A 22,681-nucleotide genomic window follows, 5' to 3' on the forward strand; every position below is an offset into this window, starting at 1 on the left:
TTAATGAAAGAAATAATAGCCAACATGGATGGACTTTTCCTTACTACTTACTGAGTCTTACCTTAGCTCATTCCATCATCACAGCTGATCTATGAGGTAGGTGGTGGTGTTATCCCATTTTATAGATGAGGTAACTGAATAATCCCTCTATTTTCGTGAGGATAAGTTCACACAAGGGTAATTACATAACCCCTGCCACTGAGTCCCCCAGAAATTCATCTCTTCCACTGCTGCGTATACTAAATTGAATAACATTCCCGTGACATCCTTTCTGGCAACCAAACACTTTCTAATCTTGAGGAGAACATTATGAGTAACACGAGAGCCCTCTCTTAAGTGATAATTTAAGAAACTGAGTAATCAAACTCAAGGTATATCAAACTTACCCAATTACTGTGCAAGAGAAAACTATTATTTTTAAGGAGTCTCTGAGTAGGAACAAGTACTCTGAGGGAGGACAACTCTTTGCAGTGTGTCCTGAGGTACAGGGGGCGGATGTGGATTTACAAAACCCTCTCACATATAAGTTGTTCTTGGAAGTCAACTGTTAGGTAAGAAATGAGTGAGTGGTTCACATTTGAAGCATTTTATTTTTCTTACTGCAGAAGCTCAGAAGAAGCAATTTTGAAGTTTACAGTTATTTCTTGTGGCTCTAGGAATCTGAGAGAGGTAGAACTGAGTAAAAACATCCGATCTTCAAAATCAGCTCCTAAAAAAAAAAAAAAGAAAAAGAAAAATAAAAAAAAAATAAAAAAAAATCAGCTCCTATTCATTAATAAGGCTCCAGAAAGTGTAGGTAAGAAAAAGAGACAATGTATCAGGAACTAAAAGACTATAGCAACCCAACTGGCTCTCTCATGTACATCCTGAGGGGAACACTTAGTTCTTACAAATGCTCTGCTGTCACCGTTATGACTTAGGAAAGCTACCCAAGTGCTGGTTTATGTATTCTTCTCCTGATTTTATTTATTAGACTCTCAAGTTGGAGGCAGAAATGAAAAGTAATAACCTTTCTATTTTGCTGTGTATTATTTTTGCGTTTATTATTATTATTATTTTGGCCTTTAATTTTCCTCCGACTTCTACATGGCATTTCAAAACCAACAGAGTTAGTTATAAATACTTCTTTAGCACCAGAAAATTATGTTTCTCAAAATTGTGACAGAATTGAAATACTGCAAAGGATATCTGCTATATCTGAGTCCAGTGATGTATTTTATCTGGCTGTGCCTATAAATGGTGAATGAAAAAAGAACGCTCTTTGAACAGCGCTCAGAGAAAAGCACAGATAAAAATGTCTTTTGCCCTTAGCTCACCAGAATCGGGATTACCAGTAGTAGGAGATTAATTTCCAAATGTGCTGGGCTCCAGCAAAATAGAAATCATTTTTTTTTTACAAATATGTAAAATCTTATCTAAAAGCACTATTAAAATATTTTCTAAAACAATTTGAAAATCTTTCTGCCTAAGCTGACAACATTACTAAGTTCACTCGATAAGAAATGGAAGTTTAGGAAGGGTCAGACCTTGCTGAGAGAGATTGAGAGTCCTGGCATTTAAAGCGCCTTCTTGCTTTGATTTCAGCATCCAACCAATTTGCCATCTGCTCTGTGCAAGAACATTGCTAGTTAAAATGAATGGAATGAGCAGCCCCGCTTATTCACCCCAAGTAAATCTTTGCTAACCTTGGACAATAGTTAGTATTTCTTAGCTTCTTTCTTATTTCTCATACTTGAAATGTATTACACAAACATTTCCCAAGAAGCCTCCACATTACAACAAAATCCCTGGGACAAATGAGATCTCTTGTCTCCAACAATCTCTTTATTTATTAATATTTTTAAAAGGACAGAGATCTCTCATAATTTCTCTGTCAGTTGGCCAGTATATAAAGGTGTATAATTATCCATAGATTTGGGGGTTCTGATACTCACTGTCTCAATTCTACTCTTCTTTCTCCTTGCTTCCTTCCTTATGGGTGTATCATCTTTGGTCCATATTAACAGCTCACTTTAAACCACTACTGGACAAGAGTTGATGCAACAAAAGTGCTTTAAAACACTTACCTATGGAGTATTTTTTTTAACCTCTGGAGTATTTAAACACAAAGCAGTATTATGAATTTTTAGCTTCGTTGGCTTTGTGAATCTTATAGGGGGATGTAGGCATCAGAGTTGGAAAATAGATTCTGCAGTTCAATTCAACATAACAAATATGAAATGTATGGATATAAAGAGTACTGTGCTGATCTTACCAGAGGAGGCAAAGATAAAGCTTGAGTGAGTCCTGTCTTCCAGGAGTAGGCATTTAGTGAAGAAAAAAGATACCCACGAAACTATAATGAAAGGCACAGGCCAGTTCATATTTGAGAAAGAAATGAACAATATGCCATCGGAGCAAAGAAGGTAGAATGATTATCTCTTGTTGCAGCAGGCCTCAGGGAGGAAAAGGCATTTGAGCAAAGCCTCCAGAAGACACAAAGGATTTCAAAAGGTAGAGATGGCAGCAGGGGATTTCCAGACCAGAGGACACATGGCAAACGTAGAGAATGAGAGAAGGTCAGGGCTTGTTAGAGGATTAAGGTGAATAAGCGGGGCCAAGAGACAGAAAGAGCTCAAATATTCTTTTGTCTTACTGGAGAATACTCAAAATTGTGTAACATATTATATTGCCTTCCTCATGCCTCCCTTGAAGAGAGAAGTCCTTTGCATGAAGTAAAAATGTTTGGAAAAAAAAGAAATGGCCTACAAATGGCACTGTGCACAACCCCAAACCAGGGACCAGTGGCTCTAAGTCCCCATTCTACTCCATCATCACTGATTTTTCTGTGTCTCTGGGAAAACCCACACGGTGGACAGAACTTGGGCTTTAAGATTAATCCAGGCCATGTTCACATCTTTCCTGTCTTCCTTCGTGCAAGCCCTGGCTCAGCCTTCAGGTCAGCTTCTTCAACTACAAAACAAAGCAAACTGCATTGTTTTAAAGTTGTTGTTGTTTTTTTTTTCCTCAGTCTTCACATTCTTTAACCCCAGGACTCCTTGGCTATGACTGTCACTTCAGGGTCACTGAAGAATCCATGGTGACCACAGCCTCTCCCCTCAAAACTTCCGCTAAGAACCTAGTGCACACGTTCTCCATTTCTCCGTAACTTCATACACCCTTCCTTTCTTCCATCCTCCTTGTCTCCTTACGAATTTCTTCTTCCTGTCCTTCCCTTCATCTTCTTTTATCCCTTCCCTCCTTCCTTTTTGCCTTTTCCCTTCCCTCTCTCTTCCATCTCTTATGCTTTTCCTCTCATTCCTTTTCTTTCTGCTAGTCTTTCCTTCATCTGTTTCCTTCCCTTTCTCTCTCTTTCCCTTTTCTTTCCTTTTTCTCTCCCTTCATTCCAGAAATACCATTTGATACCTCGGTCTCCCCTGTGCTGTGATGGGTACCAGTTAGGAAAGAAGATGCAAACTGGATCTACCTTAGGTTGCTCCCAGCTTACTGAGGGAGACAGACAAGAGAACTCATAGTTACAGTATGGTGTGGCAAGTGCCATCATAACAAATAACTCCAAGCAGCCAGCTTGCCCAATCTTGGCTAACGAGTAAAGGCAACTTGGAAGAAGAAATACCTAAATTGAGACTTGAAGACCAGATGAGGGAGGGAGAAGTAGCGAGTATTCCAAGCACAGGAAAGAGTATGGGCAATGATCCAGGTATGAGAGCAATATCTGTGGCTTTGGGCCATCTCAGCACGGTAAGAATTTCCAATGTAGGGAAGAGAATATAGGAGCTTGGTCATCAAAGGCTTTGTGCTCACGTAAAACAGATCTTACACAGTGGAGAAAGGTCCTTTGCTGTAAAGCATGCATGTGTTTCACATAGATTGGTTATTCTGGCTACTTGTGAGGTATGGTTAGAAAGGGTAAAATGAAGTGTAGGGAGACTAATTGGCAGGTCTTTGCCATAGAACAGAAAGGAAGCCACGGTGGTCTGGCCTATCAAGGCAGCAAGCATGGAGAGGCATGTAAAGATATGGGAAGCTCTAAAGAACTCTAATCAATAGGGTTGATGATTGCATGTGGGGAAAGGAGCTGATTCTAGGGAGAAGTCAGGGTGCAAATCCATTTTATTGTTTTTAGGCAATTGGAAGAATGGCAGAGTCACTTACCAAGAGAGTAAATGGAGAAAAACTAGTCTCTATACACAAGATATCAAGCAGCAATATGCCTGGACCACCTCACTATTTGGTCCTCATTTAGATTTTTATATAGCACCTCAAGGCGACTGGGAATACAAGGCTTTATGGTGAGGAAGTTTACAGGTTGGACTTGATGGTAGAGGACCTGAGATTAAATCCCACACTGCCAGGCAATACTTACATATATTTAAATTGCAGACATTTAAATTGCTATAAAGCACATTTCCTCTTCTGTAAAAGAATAATATGCACATCATAAGTGTCTTGTGAGGATTAAATGAGCTTGTGTACCTAAAGCATTTACCACAGTACCAGGCAAATACAAATCAGTCAATAAATGAGAGATACATTATTGTCTATTTGCAGTTTATTGTTTTGTTTTTGTTCTGGAGGAGGAGATGACATTTTGTATAATGTTCACTGAAGGGAGAGATATGAGATTTAAGTTCTATTCCTGTTTTCGCTATTGATTCTCTTGGAGAAATTTTGTTTACTTCGCTGAGCTGTGGTTTGCCCATTTTTTTTTACTTATGACTGCTTCCTTCTTGTTTAACCAGGGAATAAGGCAGACAATAGAGAGAAAATAGCATTAGTTATTCATTAAATACATTTCAAAAAGAAAAAGAAATCATGAATAAATAATATTATTAATATGAACTAAATTGGAAGTTACATAATTCTTCATTAAGGATACTGAAATAAAAAATAGTTTCTTCACAAAGTTACTGGTCTTTCAGTTATCAGAAGGAAAGAATGTTTTCACAAGATTAATCCATTTTTCAGTTAATCTTGTGTTAATTATTTACTGAGAACTTGTTATATACCAAACACTATTATGATTAGAATTTTATTATCTTAAATGAAAGTGTCTTATACTTGGATTTATTTTATCCCCATAATCATGTTCTCTCCTGGGATTTCTAATCACATTAATGATGCTACAGTTGCTTCAGAAATGAAATAAGTATAAAAATTATTATACCTAGCACGTAGTCTGCTTGTTCATATACTGGTGTTACCTTCTAATTCATTGCAGACTCCTTCAGCACACACCTGTGACAACAATATTGTCGCAAATATTCTCTTGTTCATCTCATGATCTCCTACTGCACATAGCACCAACTTCCAAATCATGGGAACTCATGATTCACATGAATTTATTGGGCACTTATTAAGATACTTGGCATATCTATGAAAATAATGAATAAGTGAGTGAATTATAATGTGAGGTGATCTTTGGAAATCACACACTGAGCCATAAGTGAGAAGTATCTCAGTAGGGAGACTACCACCTTTTCCTAGGCAAGATTTCTTATCTTACTACAATTTAAACTTCAAGATATAGGTTTGGTTCCTCTTTTTAATAACGTGGGACTAAAAATCTAATTCTCTGGGATGTATAATAAGGTTGGCGAAGAGGGTATTCTGGTCCAGAGAATACAGCTTTTTTGCCTGGTGTTTCACATAAAGATGAGAATGAAGAAAGGGAGAGAGAAAAAAGTGAATTGATATTTTATTGTTACGCACTCAATGTGTATTGTGATATGTCACAACTGATGTGGCAGTCATTGCAAAGTTGTGGTACTATGCTTTCATAAGCATTCTAAAATGATTAAACATGTGGCTTAAAGAAGTTAAGCAAGAAATGTTAAATCTGAAATCTTTAGTAGTTCAAATATATAAATTAGGTAATATAACCATGAAGGCCACAAAAGTTATTATTCTATCTACTAAGAATGCATTATATCATTCTTGCCATTTATACCTTTAGCCAGTTTTCCACAAGTAAGTAAATAGAGCTAAACCAAATGTATGTTAGCAGATAAATTCATGGCATCTAAATGGAGAAGAATGGAAAGGTAACACCTAATATGTTTATCTTAATTTTGCTTCCTTATCCTTATAAATACCTTTTTTGTATTTTTTTAGCCCAGTATAGTAAACAGAATAATATAAATTATTCAAATAAAACTTCATAATCCTAATCCAAAAAATTCAAATGCATTGCATGTTAAAATCAAAATTGTTTTAAGTCTTAGTATTAAAACATGCTATTTACTATAGTATTATTACAACTTTTGTATCTTAATACATATACTTAATTAGATACTGAAAACAGGTAAGTTGTATTGTCAGTGTTCAAGTACATTAGCACAAGAATGGTAAGGTGATGTGAAAAGTATAAATTCCTATAATATGTGTATGCAAGGTGGTTTTTAAAACAATACATCTTCATGATTTACTCTTCTTTTGATTTATGAACACTTCCTCCTATATGTATTGTATTTACATATACATCACACTGCATAGGCATTTATAATCTAATGCATATTGACAAAGAAAATCTTATTTGATAGTGGTCAGTCCACAATAAATATTTGCTAAGCGTATTGTGTACGTGTGTGTGTGTGTGTGTGTGTGTGTGTGTGTATTTTTTCCTCACATGTAGCTGGAGAAAAATAAATGCCAATGAATTAAAGTATTTTTAAGTTTCTCTAATTCTCAAAAGATATATAAAATACTTGGAGGCAAGACAAACACATCCAGAACTAGAGGAAACAAGACAAGGTAGGCAAAATTGTGTGTTGCTGCTTATAGACATTTCCTGAATGATAAGGAAAGAAAAATTAGCAAAGACTGGAGTAGAGAGGCCTTAATGGAATACTCCTAAAGAGATCAGTGTAAGAAATCCCAGGATTAAGGAAATAAATTAAGATACTATAAATTCAATGGGGAAGAGTCATGGTCAATACAGTTTCCTAAGGCTTTTTCTGAGTGGTATCCTGCTCAGCCTGAGTCCTATGGGAAACACTTCCCAGAGCCACTTGTGTAGATAGGGTCCAGGCTGACACCAAATCAGTATAAACTCTGGAGTCTAAGTCATAGTTCTTTGACTCCCAGATTCAGCTGTTTTGTTTATCTGGTCAAGTTAAAAGTGCATATTAAGCATCAACTATGCATAGAGTGTATCAGTAACCATTATCTATGCCAGAGTTCAAATAAAAGTTAATATGTGTGGATTTGAAAACTTGATCAATTTTTTTTCTCAATAAATATCTATTGAGTATCTACTATGTTTCAAGAAGAAGACTCTGTAAGCTCCTTGAAAGCAAGGTGCCATACCTGTCTTGGTCATTGCTGTATCCCAGAATTTCGCTAGTTTGTTGACTGATACATGACAGGCATTCAATGAATAAACTTTGAGAGATGACAAGAGACAGACTTGGGAGATAGATGTACATAAAGGCACATAAAAATAATAATGCAATATTGTAAATGCTATAGACGATGGACAAATTATGGAATGATCTAAAAAGAAATTAACTCCAGCTGGAGAAACTGTGAGAATGTCATGGAAGAAGGAGTATCTGTGAAGTGAGACTTGAATGATGGGTAGGAATTTTATTATAAACCAGGAGCAGAAAATGTACAGTCTGTTAGGAGCACAAAATGAACCCGAAAGTCAACATCCATGAGAGAGGCAGACTGGGTTGGGGGGTGAGGAACCCATCAGCAGAAGCCCCACCTCATGGGAGCAGTCACTCAGCTGATGCTACTTATTGATACATGGCATTGAGGAGTCTAGGTGGCCAGAATGACCAAGTTTCCAACAGAAGCCAGAAATCTGGACTGTTCTGTAAGATCTCTATGTTTTATTATTTCAATTAATTAATATTAGGAGATTTATGCTGGCCTCATGTTTGTGACTTGTACTTTTATTGTTACATCTTGGATAAACTAAGTTCTCCCCATTAAAGAGTTAATCTGCTCTTCACTTCAGGATTAATAGATATTCATTGAAATAATTCCTCTTGTATCATTATCTACATTTATTAGTATATAAATTGCATGTTAAAAGAGTAAGCTTAAATTTGGCATCTTCTATTTTGAATGACCCTGTAAGATAAGAATTATTAGTTAACATTTTGCATTTTTGCCCTTTAAGAAAGGTTAACCATAATATTTTAAGCCTCAGTCTGCTTTTTAAACAGAACTTTGTCTTAAAACTTTTCAGAATTTAGATTTACTTGCCTTTTAGGAAGTTCTTTAATAAGCCGTTGTATAACATAGGGATCAGTAAGTGAAGATTATATGTTAGACAAGGAGGGGCTTTCCAAAATATGACAAATAACATAAAATCTTTTAACCTTGTGTTTTGTGCACAAAGGCACCTTTAAGGGTGTCTCCAGTAAGTGCTATATTAACACAGAAGTTTAGTTAATTACAGCCACTATTCTCACGTACCTTAACCAAGTGTGAATACCAAGCAATCTCATAGTGTGCCCCTGAGCATTAATACCTAATGAAATTGGATTCCTTGTTTCCTCTAATGAGCTCATTGCTTTTCTAAATATGGTCATTGCAGGTAAATGATCAATAGCCTTGAAAATGACACCACTGTTGGATTATTTTGCCAAGAGACTCTTTTTCAGTGTAAAATGAGTATTCTCACATCTATATCTCAGGTTCCTTCCTAAGTAAGCTCATGTATAACAAGAAATACCACAATGGGCTTGTTTGTTTGTTTGTTTTAGTGGCTATTAGCAGGAACTATGGACAATCACTGTCTGATTGTAGAATGGTGACTTCGAATCCACACAACCTAGCTCGAGTTGGAACAAACTGGATGCAGTATGTTCCTGTTAATTGAGAGACTGAATGGCAATAAGCTATGAGAAGGTCTGTTTTCTATAATAGTTCGCACCAATAATCTCTACTGTATTTATTTCCTAGGGCTGCCATAACAAATTACCAAAATTTGGTGGCTTAACACCAGAAAAATTTATTCTTTTGAAGTTCTGGAGGCCTGAGGTTTGAAATCAAGGTCTTGACAGGCCACACTCCTTCTGAAGGTTCTATGGGAGAATCCATCCCTTGCGTCTTCCAGCTTCTGGTGGCCATTGGCATTCCTTGATTTATGGCCACATCACTTCAATCTCTGCCTCTGTGGTCACATCACCTTCTGCTCTACGTGTCTTTCACCAAGACACTTGTCTTCAGATTTTGGGCCCACCTTAGTAATCCAAGGTCTCCTTAGCTCAAGATCTTTAGCTTTATAACATATGCAAAGTCCCTTTTTCTAAATAAGGTCACATCCATAGGTTCTGGGGCTTAGGACATGGACATCTTTTGAGGGGCCATCATTCAACCCATTATGTCTACCTTTTTTGTTATATTACTGTTAGTCATGTTGAACACAGACACTACTGAGGTTGTTATGATATTCAAGTACTTTACTAAGATCATTTATGAGCAAATCATTTATATCATGTGTTTGTAGTTTTAAATTCTTCTAACTTGGGATCCCTGGGTGGCGCAGCGGTTTAGCGCCTGCCTTTGGCCCAGGGCGCAATCCTGGAGACCCGGGATCTAATCCCACGTCGGGCTCCTGGTGCATGGAGCCTGCTTCTCCCTCTGCCTGTGTCTCTGCCTCTCTCTCTCTCTCTCTCTCTGTGACTATCATAAATAAATAACAAATAAATAAATAAATAAATAAATAAATAAATAAATAAATAAATAAATTCTTCTAACTCTCCTTGCACCATCTCCTTTATACCAATACGATTGAGGCTCAAAAAAGGTAAGATCTTGCCCAAGGATACAACACACCTAATAATAAGTATCAACTTAGATTTAAAGTCTGTACTTTTTTAACGTAGCTTAAATCACATCTAACTTGAGATGTCCACGTCCTTATTTAGAAACTGATAAGAAATTGATAAGTCAGATTTCACAAGGTAGACCTTCTCAGTTAAATTTTTGGTCCCTGTGAGTCCTTAGGCAGATAATATTCCCAAATTCCAAACATCCCTTCATATGTGACCTTAGGAAGAGTAAGCCAAAGTGAGGCTCTGCAGACTAGTAGCCACACGATGATATTAAAGTTAGGGCTTAACACATCCCTCAAAGCTGTCTTCCAATTTCCAATGCTAGCCTGAAATGGATTTAGAATTTTTTTTAAGTGGGTTTTAAGTATCCTGCAGTGCCACACAGACTGCTGTATTGGAGTCCTATCTCCTCCACTTACTCACTATGCTTTCTTGGGTTTATCACTTACCTTTCCCAAGTCTCATTCTCCTTATTTGTAAGATAACTGATAATAATTGATATCTCACAGGATCCTTTAAGAAATAACTGAGAGTATAATATCCTTAAATAGTAACTGCTTCATAGTATAGACTTGATGTAGATTTTTAAAATTATTACCAATTAGGAATATTTTATATGTAAAGTGATAATGGAAGCACAACGTTGAAATTTGTGGTGGAGTGGCAAGTGGTACAGTTGTATTTGGCTCACAACAAAGCTTCGAGGCAGGATGTGGGGCAGAGCGTTTCAAAGCACAAATATTCCCAGATATGGTTTGCTTTTGCAGATCAAAGTGTTTTATGTTCCTTCCTTTCTTCTTCACACTAGTTATGATCTCCCAGCTTTTTCATTTCTCTTCCCGCTTTGTTTATTCTTTCTTTAAGGAAAAATTTAAGTTTTTATTTTCCAAGATAATTCTTGGTTAAATTTTACTAAACTATTCCCAGAATTCCTAGGTAATGTGAATCTGTAATTGAGTCAAGACAAACAGTCATATTAGCTCTGCTCCATATGCATGAGCTGTGTCAAGAATATTTGAAACTATTTTCTGTTGGCATGTTTACAGTTTTAAGAAATCTATTGTGACTTGCAGCTTATAGAAAAAGTAGGGAAAGGCTCAGGTCACCGGTATCTTTTAACTCTAGGTGGACACTTAGAATCACCTGCACAGAGTTTCTAAGGAAGAATGGTTTACAGCCATCAGGTTGAGTGAAGTTAAGGCTCAGTTTGCTCCTATCCATATCATAGCTTAAATCCTTGTAGTGTGTCAGTGGGGCAAGGAGGAAGAAGTTGTGCATCTTTAGATTTCATGTATTGTTTTCCTTAGTTGTAGCTTTCTTTGGCAATTATTGTGAGTTCATGAACCTCGTATATAATAACAGTTTTCTTCATGGAATTCATTGTTTATGATGGGCAAAAATTAATGTACATTCTTAACAGACTCAGGATGTCAACAGTTATCATCCATTGTTACGTGATTTTTTTTATGTTTTTCTCTTTTTTGATGATCAAATATCAGCACAGGAAAGCAAAATGAATTGCCTCTATGCAAAACTATGACTCCATGATGGAACCAGCCATAAGCATTTGCATATACGTAATTGTGATTTTACCTATGTTAGGTACCACTCCTTCCTACCCCCTGCCCCCCATCAGGAAGTGAATTCATTTCCTGGTGGAGAAAGCCTTCAGTTGTTAGTGCTTAAGGGAAAATACTCTAAAATGCATTGTGTTTGTTGCAAATGAAATTCTGGTCACGCTTACAACCACTGTACTTTACTATCAAAAGCACAACAGTCAAAGATTTCCTTTGATCGAGGGGAACTGAAGTGTGTCTGCGTTGAGTTGTTTCACACAGTGTCTTCTCCAACATCTAGGTGAGCACAAAATGCCGAGGCCTCTGGTGGGAGTGTGTCACGAATGCTTTTGATGGGATTCGCACCTGTGATGAGTACGATTCTATACTTGCCGAACACCCCCGTATGTATACCTTAGATGACACCTTGCCAGGGAGGGGCTACCAAGCAACGCTGAACTTGGGTTTCCATTGTGTGTTTTTGTTTTGTTTTGTTTTAAGGATTTTACTTATTTGAGAGAGAGAGAGATAGCAAGAGATAGCATGAGCAGAGGGGAGAGGGAGAAGCCGACTCCCCACTGAGCTGGGAGCCCCAGGTGGGCTCGACCTCAGGACCCCAGGATCATGACCTGAGCTGAAGGCAGACAACTGACTGAGCCACCCAGGCACCCCTGTGTGTGCTTTTTCTACATTACTATTGTCAAGTTGTGTCTAATTTTAAATATGTTTCCATTAGAAATTTATTTTGGAAATGTGAATTGAAACATTTTGAGCTCATTTTATCATGTTCCATGTATTTATACATTCCTTCAGGGTAAAAATATAATTTATTCATCTCTGCTCCCCCAAAGAGCCTGGAAAAGCATCTTACACACCGTAGACTTAAACATTTTTTAAATTGAAATGAATTCTTCAGGGTGCTGTGATTCAAGGATTAGAATCGACAGATTAGACGAAAAGTATTTCAGAGATGTCTTTTAGCTGTGACGTAAGTCAAATAGATTTACAGTAATTCAACTGGAGGTTTGCTGAGAAAGAGAGAAGGTGGAAGTAGACGGGCAGAGGCAGACAGAAAAACACATGGAGATAGGTAGGCAAAGACAGACACACGGACAGGGATTAGGGAATGAAGAAAATCTGTGTAGGTGATGACACATGGTTTGCAGGGATGGTAAAGCCAGCTCCTTCATCTTCCTGACCTTTAGGCTTAAATTTTAGAGGTGTTAGCAAGGCCCACGTTTCCATGAATAAAGAGATTTCATAGATTAAAAAAAAGTTATTATTGATTCTCTCAGTTTTTCTCCATAGCATTTATTTATTTATTTAGAACATCCAATCATGCCAAGAAATACCAGTTCTGTTGTTAAAGCTAATTGGTTTTGGTCTCTTTCAAAGCTGATGATGGGGTGCAGTAGGGAACAGCAACTTCTTTTCTCAAGATAGATGAAAAGCAAACCCTCGGAATGTGACTTTTCCCCTGGACAGCTATTTCAGTCCAGGGATAAGCACTTAAAAGGAGCAGTGGTCTAAAACATCCGCTATTCAGGATTTGAGTGTTTTTTTAACTTAATTCCTAAGGCCCATAATTCATTTTTTTAAGGCCTCTTAATTCGTTCTCTTTTTCCCTCCTTATGCTAACCTAATTCTACCTACAAAGAAGCATGATTTGGTCAGTAGGAATGTAAATTTATGTGGACACTAGACTATTCCAGAAATGTAGTATGATGATGAGAGTGGAGGAAAAAAAAGATAAAATACTTCAAACTTCTAAATACTGTTATGTACATTTATGCAAGAATAACAGAAAATCACCCAGAAGCTTACTGCACAGAGAAAATTACTGTTTATATTTTAATATTTCTTTTTAAATCATTTGCCTATATGGTCTCACATTTTAAAATCTATTCTTACCTATTAATTTCAAACACTATCCTAAAGATTCATTACTTTTATTTTAAAAATTCTATCCTATGTTTAGGGACAACAGAGATGAAAATGCATTCTTAGAAAATGACATAATTATACCAAGTTAGCATATTACTTATGACATTTTATTTTTAGTCTTTGATATCTTTTATAGAATCACAATTAGATAACCTTTTCCATGGTCTTGTAGACCTAGGGTATACAGACTCAGACAATTTTTTTTAGGACTCTTGTTGAATAACCCCTCCCCAAATCAGAATATTTAACATTACTCTAGAAGCCAGATCTCAGATAATTCCCAGTAAGAAATTCCCAGAAAGAAATTCCTGACTGGTTAGCATTAGCCATCTCCCTGCAGAGCTGCCATCTTGGATCTGGGCTGGACATGGGACTGATTGGATGACGCCATAGGCTTGACTCCAGGGGTCCTACAGAGCATCAGAAATCATACTCTGGGGGTCCCTGGATGGCTCAGTCAGTTAAAGGTTGGATCCTTGGCATAGGCTCAGGTCTTGATCTCAGGGTGGTGGGACTGAGCCTCACATTAAGCTCTGAGCCCAGCGAGGAGTCTGTTCAAGTTTCTCTATCCCTCTTCTTCTGCCTTCCCTCATTCTCTCTCTCTCTCAAACAAATAAATAAATAAATCTTAAAAAAAAAAAAATCACACTCCATGTGGTAGCGAGGGTTGGAGAGGGGAAAACCAGGGCCATGATATTAAGGCATCCCATTCAGGTGGAAATTCTGGCCTTGTTTGACACAGGTTCCAAAAGGGGACTTAAAAATATTTAAGGAAGGCACTCCAAATTGAGAGACTTCTTGGCTTGGGCTGCTGAGTTGGAGACCCGCTTGAATATGTTACTTGAGTTTCAAGAAGATTGTTGAAATGTGAAAACTGATACCACTTAGTTACACATTTTTCTCCTTCCTGAATTTTGAGAAAAATGGACGTCAGACTTGGCCTAAATTAGAAAGTTAGGTCTAAGTATTTTGAAATAATGCCACATTTTAAGATCTTAAATAATCACCTATTGATTAGGTAGAATGTGGGGTGCTGGGTGGCTCAGTCAGGTAAGTGATCAACTCTTGATCTCAACTCAGGTCTTGATCTAGGGTTGTGAGTTCAAGCCCCATGTTGGGCTCTACACTGGGCATGAAGCCTACTTAAAAAAAAAAAAAAATCAGAAGCTGATTTTATGCATTGATTTACTCTCTTAAATGGATTATAGTAGTGCTTTTTTATTTAAATAAATTGGCCACATTTTACAAGCAAACTATTACTAAATAAGCCCTAAATGTATCTCACCATTGAGGAAAAATTATTTAAAATACAAGGAGACCCCAATCACTATGAAAATAAAACAAAGAAAATACTGTATCATTAGGTGGCTAAAATAAAAGTAGCATTGACATCAGATAATTAACCCTCTATTTGAAACAAAATTTTCCTATTTTTAATTTAACATAACTGGAATTCATAGCTCAAGAGGTTTCATAGTTGAGAATGCTTCCACTGCAGAGAGTGATTGTTACTATTTCATTTTGTTTACCTGATATCTTCTTCCTTGGACCTTCTACCATATATTCCCATATGGCTATAGTTTTCAGTTTTGCTCAGTTGACAGTGCAAGGTTAAAGGGTTAATATGGAATGTTGGCCAAGACTCATCACCTAAGCAATGAAAGAGAATATGATCTGGTTTCTGCACATAGTTTTCTACTATATAACAGAAGTTCCTTCTCCTTCTAAAAACCTGCTAATGGCTCCCACCAGCCTGAATTGGCAAGTGACATCTTGAAATATTTTATCCTACTCCTCGATACCAAATTTTAACCAGTTATAATAAATATATTTTTTCAATAGAACTTCAAACAAATGTAGTGATTGTTAAGTTCTTAAATGTTTATTGGGGTAAGTTCTGCAGAATAGATACTCCACTTTCAATTCAATATTCACCTATAATACTTGTGAACAAGATTTATTCCCAAACAGAAAACAGACAAGGAAACAGTTACTTAGTCCTCACTATATGCCAGGCATTTTCCTGGGGGGGGGGGGGCATCAAGACTAAGTAATAATTCGTGCTTAAACAAATAATCATATCAATAATCATCTCATGATATTTTTGCATTTTATGAAAACATTCCACATTCACACAAATTTGAAGTCTAATTCTTTCAGTGGGCATATATTAATATATGTGAGTATCTGTTTTGGGGTGTACCTCTGTACCTTAACATGTTTCCTTCCTCTGACCATGATGTAACCACATGCCCTGATCTTCCAGTGAAGCTGGTGGTAACTCGGGCATTGATGATTACTGCAGATATTCTAGCTGGATTTGGATTCATCACCCTGCTTCTTGGTCTCGACTGTGTGAAATTCCTCCCTGATGAGCCATACATCAAAGTCCGCATCTGCTTTGTTGCTGGAACCATGTTACTAATAGCAGGTACTCTCTGCACTAGTGATGGGGGTAGGGATGCTCATCCGTGATCTTGAGATGAAGAGAAGGGTGTTTGTTGTCAAAAAGTTCATTTTAGGAACATATGTGACTTGTTTTTCTAGTTTGAAGGACCAAAGAGCACATCCACCAACCTTACTTTCTTCAGCTGTGGAATCAGATAATTGATTTTTGATAATATCCCAGATCAAAGTTTATTAAGTCCTCAAACTACTTTTTAAAAAATTATGTAATGCTTTAAAATTTTCAAATAATTTATTTTTTTATTATTCACGAAGTCCCAAAGTAAGTCCCAAACCACCACTTCCTTACTTGTACCCACTCCCACCACTTCTTTTTAACAATGAACTAAATAGTGCCAAGTCCTATGTGAGACTTTTCTCATGTGCCAAGCCATTTATTTGATCATAAATGTAACAATAAGCAGATTATCTCCCTACTTAAGAACTAGATGGATAAATGGAGTCCTGAAGGCTAATAAATCAAGCATGACTAATAAACAGTCAAAAAGCACTTTACATGGTGTTTATTGATGAAAGAGCAAAAGTGATATTTCATGCAGGTCTGTCATTAAACTCACTTTAGTCTTCCTCTGTCACAACATGATGTCTTCTTAGGATCTTAATGCAAGTTGGGAAAAAAATACACTGTTGAAGCACTCAAAGTGCAGGAAGATAAAAAACCAATGAGCATACCCCCTCAGAGAAAAAAAAACAACTTTTTTTTTTCTTGATGGTAGCAACCAAAAATTAGCAAAGCAAATGTAACTGGGAACTTCATCAGGCAGTACAAGATGAAGAGATAAAGGTTTTAGATCAAAAGTGCTTGTAGGGGTACCTGGCTGACGCAGTCGGTAGAGCATGTGATCTTGACCTTGGAGTGGTGAGTTGGAGCCCTACCTTGGTGTTAGAATTTACTTAAAAAAATAAAAACAAACACTTGGAGATAAATGTGTGATATGTGAGCTTAGGCCAAGTTACTTAACTGGTCTCCTTTTCTTGATCTGCAAAATAAGGTGAAGCCCTAGTAATAAAATCTACTCAAATGCTGTCATGAAGATCCAGTGTGGGTAGAGTAAGCCCATAGCAGAGAGCCTAACCCATCACGCACTCAAAACTAGGGGACTTCCTGAAGTTTTACACACACACAGAGTCAAGGCCTGATGATCCTTAGGCTGTATTAAAAAGTCACAAGAACTTAGTAAGTTTTCCTTTTTAAGACGTTTATTCCCATGTCCAGCCTAGTGATAACATTTTGTATGTATTACTGTGTCTTATTGAACAAATTTAAACACCATGTAATGCTATACATTTTTGCTCCAGAATACTTTGGAATATCACCAGATTCACCATTTTTGATAAAAAACAACAACAACAAAATAAACTAAATTAAAAACAAAAACCAAGAAACAATGAGTTGCTGGGAAAAAAAATCCCTGCAGGAATGGATTAAGAAATGACAAAAGTAAATTTCCAGAGATGGCCAAAGGCTTGGAACCATCATTTGAAATTAGTATGCCTTATATATTTATATAAAATAATAATTTTATGTATAAAATACTAAAGCCATCTTAAACTTATAGATTACAATATTATAAAAAATATGTAGCAATTTATACCCTGTTACCTGAAGGTTATAGGTTCACGATCTGGCCCTTCTTAAACTTCTTGCATTAAACAATTGGGAAAAGAATGCAATGAAATGCTGAACACCATTTTCACATAATTTGTCCCAGAGTTCCTCACCTTTTTTCCTTGCCTCTAAGCAATGACGTGCAGTTTATATGTTTAAATGTGAAAGGATTCTATTGGTATCATTTCAAGCCAGTCAAATTGACAGATGGACTAAATTTCTTAATTTACTCTTACATGGTATGAGGGTGGTAGATAAGAATTTATTTTTTTATTTTTATTTTTTAAAGATTTTATTTATTTATTCATGAGAGACACAGAGAGAGGCAGAGATACAGGCAGAGGGAGAAACTGGCTCCCTGCAGGGCCTAAGATCATGCCCTGGGCCAAAGGCTCTACTGCTGAGCCACCCAGGAGTCCCAAGAATTTATTTTAAAATAAAGACAGTTTTTACTCCATTTATTTGTTTTTTGACCCAAACACACTAAAGCTATTGACTTCAAAAACATAGTTTCCTTATGGGAGCTGATTATGTAGCTAATACAGCTTTAACTGTGGGTCTAGGTGGGAGGGGGGGGCAAAGCATCAATAGAATATTCTTAAAGATATGTGTTTTTAATTAGAAAATCAGTAGAGAATGAACATATGCTGTGTATTATGTGTCTTCGATTTAGTGTTCTTTCCTTTTTTCTTTTGTTTTTCATATTTTGTTTTATACAGCACTTAAAATTTGGAAAGAGGAAAATTAAAGAAAACCACAGTGATCATTTTATGTTCAAACAAACAGAGAAACACTGCATTGTTTACTCTGTATATAAACTGATACATAGTTTGGAATAAATACACAATAGGAAGCAAAAGGAAGACATAGAAGAGGTATACAAAATCTGAGTTGTCAAAAAAAAAAAAAATTGAGTTGTCCTTGAATCCATCGCATCACTATTATCCCTCTAAATTATGCCATGCATTTTGGGTAGCAGCTATATCTCTTTGAATTTAAATTTGAAAAGGCCTGCATTATTTTTAGCAACTTTCCTTTCTTTCAGGTGCCCCGGGAATCATTGGTTCAGTGTGGTATGCGGTTGATGTTTATGTGGAACGTTCTTCTTTGGTTTTGCACAATATATTTCTTGGCATCCAATATAAATTTGGTTGGTCTTGTTGGCTTGGAATGGCTGGGTCTCTGGGTTGCTTTTTGGCTGGTGCTGTCCTGACATGCTGCTTATACCTCTTCAAAGGTAAGAACAAAATAAAATAGCATACTTCCTTGCCTCCTGTAACAATCTGCCCAGCCTTGTGGAAACATCTTACTAGCACAAAATAATGTTGCAATACTTGATCCCTACCTATTAAATAAATGACACATTAAAAATTTCTGTTGTTCAAGAACAACTGATTTGCAATATTTAAGCCTTATTACCTTGTTAGTGTTATATTGGGAGAAAAAAACAAACAAACCCACAGTTATAGCTCTATCCATTCTAAATATATGATGATTTCAATGTGTTCATGATTTCATATATATATATATGATTTATATATATATATCTTCATTCAATCTACTAAATTTGTACCTAGAGTTAAATATATAGACTGAAATCCAAGTCAAATATTTGTTGTCAAAAATGTAATGTGTAATTATTGGGTTTTTAAAAATATAACTTAAAAAGCAAGAGAATCCATCTCTTCATTAGAAAGAAAAGAAGAAAAGAAGGAAAGAAAGGAAAAAAGGAACAAAGGGATGAAGGAAAAGAGATACAAAGAAATAAAGAGAGAAAGAATAGGAAATTACCTAAGTTTTCAATCTAAAAATAACTTTCGAGTTGAAAATCTCAGATTTTCTTCTAGGGTTCTTCTTAGAAGATTCCTTCTTAGAATATTTATATTCTTGCCTCTTTATGAGAAGAATGTGTAAAATGACATTTTCTCCCCAAAGTTTGCTGAGTCTTAATTATTTTTATATCACTACATTTATCTCTTTCCAACAGATGTTGGACTTGAGAGGAATTATCCATATTCCATGAGGAAAGCCTATTCAACAGCAGCTGCTTCCATGGCCAAGTCATATGCAGCCCCTCGAACAGAGACCGCCAAAATGTATGCTGTGGACACAAGGGTGTAAAGTGCCACTAGTCACTCTGCATGTATGTTACTGAAATCATCAATCAATGCTCAATATGCTCGGGTTAATCCAGGAACATTTATTTAGACCTCATGTTTGTTCACCTAAATTAATTGCTCAGCTTAATCAAGAAGTTTGATTCTGGTATCACTGCTACTTTTCTGTTATTCTTATATGCCCCCCTCCTTTCTACCCTCCTGTTGCACATGCCCACACACACTTTCCCTGTATTTTCAGATAAGGTTGCTAGGATATACCAATGTTTGTTTGTGATTTCTATACTGCTCTTAGAGATTGTGACATGGTGATATTCAAGTAAAATGACACTTTAAGACTAGAAAGCAACCTTTGAAAGAGGCCGGAGATTCTAATCTTTAAAGGAATTGACAGTCTCTTAGCTCCTTCGCTGGCTTTTTGATTCATTCTTTGTGTTCTCATTCGAGTGAGTTATTTGCTAACTTGGAAAAAGATGATTCTTCCAAATTTAAACTGGTATATCAAACCCTACCATTACTCTGACTCTATTAAAATAGAAAAAAATAAAATAACAGTTTCATATACCAGCCACTGGTGGAACCTAACGATAAGAAGTTTCTTCCCCTCCACACTTAGAATGTCAAAAGTCACTGCTAAATTAATGCCAGAGCAGTGGTGGCTTTCTTTCTCATTAACGACATAAGAGATCTGTATATTATTTTATCATTGCTGTAAACTTGCCTATATATTGCCAAGTTGTTAGACTTCTGCAGCAATAGCTAAACTAGGAAGTTCATTCAATTCATTTATTGATTGGACATTCAAAAATGTTTCAAGAATGCACCATATTAGAATTCATTGATTCAGGTGTCCTCACACCACTGGATCCTCAGCACCCAGCAAAATATCTGACAGATGTTAACGTTTGACAAATAGTTTTTGATTGGAAGAAATAAAGGCTCACAACTCTTTACTGAAAATAGGATCAATTTTTCTCATAAAATGTGTACTTTTTAGAAAAAAATAGAACTATATGTTTAATTATACACTTAAAAAATCAGTGAATGATTGCTAATGGAGATTTTAGTCATATTCATAATGTAATCATCTTAAATTTTTAAATGATAGGGTTTTTTAAAAGTTACATAATTTAATCTCGGGTTTTCTGATTTCTTGTAAATCACATGAATAGCATAAATACTCCTGCAGTACCTTAACAGACTATCCACTGAACTAGAAATTAGTTCTTTGGAAAATAGAGATTTAGTTGTGACTTTCCAAAGACCCCCAAAGAAGTGTTTTAAAATTAGAGTTAAAATCATGTGAAAATGAGATGAGGAAAGCCTAATATGTGTATTTATTTTGTTGAGAATGGTGTTCATGACTTCACATGGTATTTGTCTACCAGTATTCTCAGGAGAAATTCTAATCGGATCTTAGAATTAAAAGTAACTGATTCACTTTTATTTCATGGATATTACTAACCATGTAATTGATATTTAAAAAATTATTTGTAGATCATGTTTACTTGTTATACTGGTATTATTTAATGTAGCTTAAAACCTCTTTTGTATTGTTCTTTTTTCACAACCTTGGTTTTTAACATTTTTATTTCCACTTTTATGATATGTTGTCTGTCATATTTTATATATTCTAATTAGTCTCTTGAAATTATTGGGAAAAGCAGGGTAAAATTAATGAAATAACTCACTAGATTTTAGAGATATAAATTTTCCTTCCTTTAAGACTTCTTTTGTATGAGGAAATATTTCAGAGGATTCTGGTGATAACTGACATCGTGAATGTTTTGAAATTTTTCTCAATAAAAATGTTCCGTATATCCTGGGAGATATGTTAAGTTTTTAAAAAAATTTCTTTGGGAATGTTTATTCCTCATTCACTATTATTTAATGAAGCCTCCCAAAATAAAGCATAACAAAAAATACATTTTGTATAGCAACTAGTGACAACAAAAGGAATATTAGTGAAGAAGTAATAATTGGCATGATGGCAACTCAACATGCCCAGAAAGAAGAATTAAGGTACGCCCAAGGTATACACACAAGATTACTAGGTTGAAATATTGAAATATCTCACTAAATTCTGGATGCCAAAATTTGATCATATCTTGTTACTTGCAACAAGAAAAAATAAAATGTAAAAAACTACAATTTTCTTTGTTTCTCTTCATTAACTCTTACTTTCCAATATCATGTTTTTAATTGAAATTAGACTTTTGTTGCTATAGATGTTTTAAATGTGCATTGTAGAAAGGTGAAGAACAAAAATAGTTAAAAAGTTATCTTCCATATTTTACAGTAAGGCATCATGTTCTCTCTATCAAGAGCATCATTATTCCTAAAACCTCATTCAATATCTGCATATCTGGGATCCCTGGGTGGTGCAGCGGTTTGGCGCCTGCCTTTGGCCCAGGGCGCGATCCTGGAGACCCGGGATCGAATCCCACATCGGGCTCCTGGTGCATGGAGCCTGCTTCTCCCTCTGCCTATGTCTCTGCCTCTCTCTCTCTCTCTCTGTGACTATCATAAAAAAAAAAATTAAAAAAATATCTGCATATCCTTCTAGATAATCTATATTTATACACATATATGCAAAGACACACATATGCATATATTTCTTTTTAAGAGATAATTTCACGTATGTTGCTTTGTAAGCTACTTTTTTCCCAGTAATATCTCTGCCTTTTTGTAGCAAAAATTTTTCATTTATATCTAATTATCCATATTGAAATTTCCCTAAGTATTTCAAAATGCACTAGACAGCTGGCTGGTCCAAACCAGAATCTGCATTTCTCTAGTTGTTATGCCTCTTAAATCTCTTTAATTCACTGACCATGAAAAAAAAAAATAAAACAAGGGTACAAGTTTTCTTTAATAATATTCTACCTTTTGGATTTAGTTTGGTAATGTTATTTAGCTTGTTTCTCTATGCCTTGTATTTCCAGCAAATTGAAATTGAAATTTAGAGACTTGATGGGCTCAAATTAAAAAGTTTTTAGAACACACTATAGTGATGTGATAGCATATATGGAGACTTAATATCTCGTTGATTCAGCCTCAATTATGCTAAAATTGTTCACTGGATTAGGGTGATGGCAATCTAATCCATCCATTCTTCAGTTATATATATTTGTCCTTTAGTGACAAAAACAAGTGATTTTAGAAACTGTAGGAATATTCCATTCTCCATCAACC

At 35.9% G+C, this 22,681-nt stretch overlaps 1 protein-coding gene across 2 annotated transcripts in view; it reads left to right on the forward strand.

Moving 5' to 3' along the window:
- The window catches only part of CLDN16 (claudin 16), a 74,181-nt gene extending 52,867 nt beyond the window's left edge, over positions 1–21,314 (forward strand). The window contains exons 3-6 of one of the 2 annotated variants that reach the window (XM_072807835.1): positions 11,652–11,754; positions 15,561–15,725; positions 18,415–18,606; positions 19,357–21,314. In XM_072807835.1, coding sequence (XP_072663936.1) covers positions 11,652–11,754; positions 15,561–15,725; positions 18,415–18,606; positions 19,357–19,490 — 594 coding nt within the window. In that variant the 3' untranslated portion in view covers positions 19,491–21,314. The remainder of the gene's footprint in view (positions 1–11,651; positions 11,755–15,560; positions 15,726–18,414; positions 18,607–19,356) is intronic. The other variant, XM_072807836.1, reaches the window with a different exon arrangement.
- The last annotated feature ends 1,367 nt before the right edge of the window (positions 21,315–22,681 follow it).

Source organism: Canis lupus, chromosome 31, assembly GCF_048164855.1.
Source record: "Canis lupus baileyi chromosome 31, mCanLup2.hap1, whole genome shotgun sequence".
NCBI classification, from domain to species: Eukaryota; Metazoa; Chordata; class Mammalia; order Carnivora; family Canidae; genus Canis; species Canis lupus.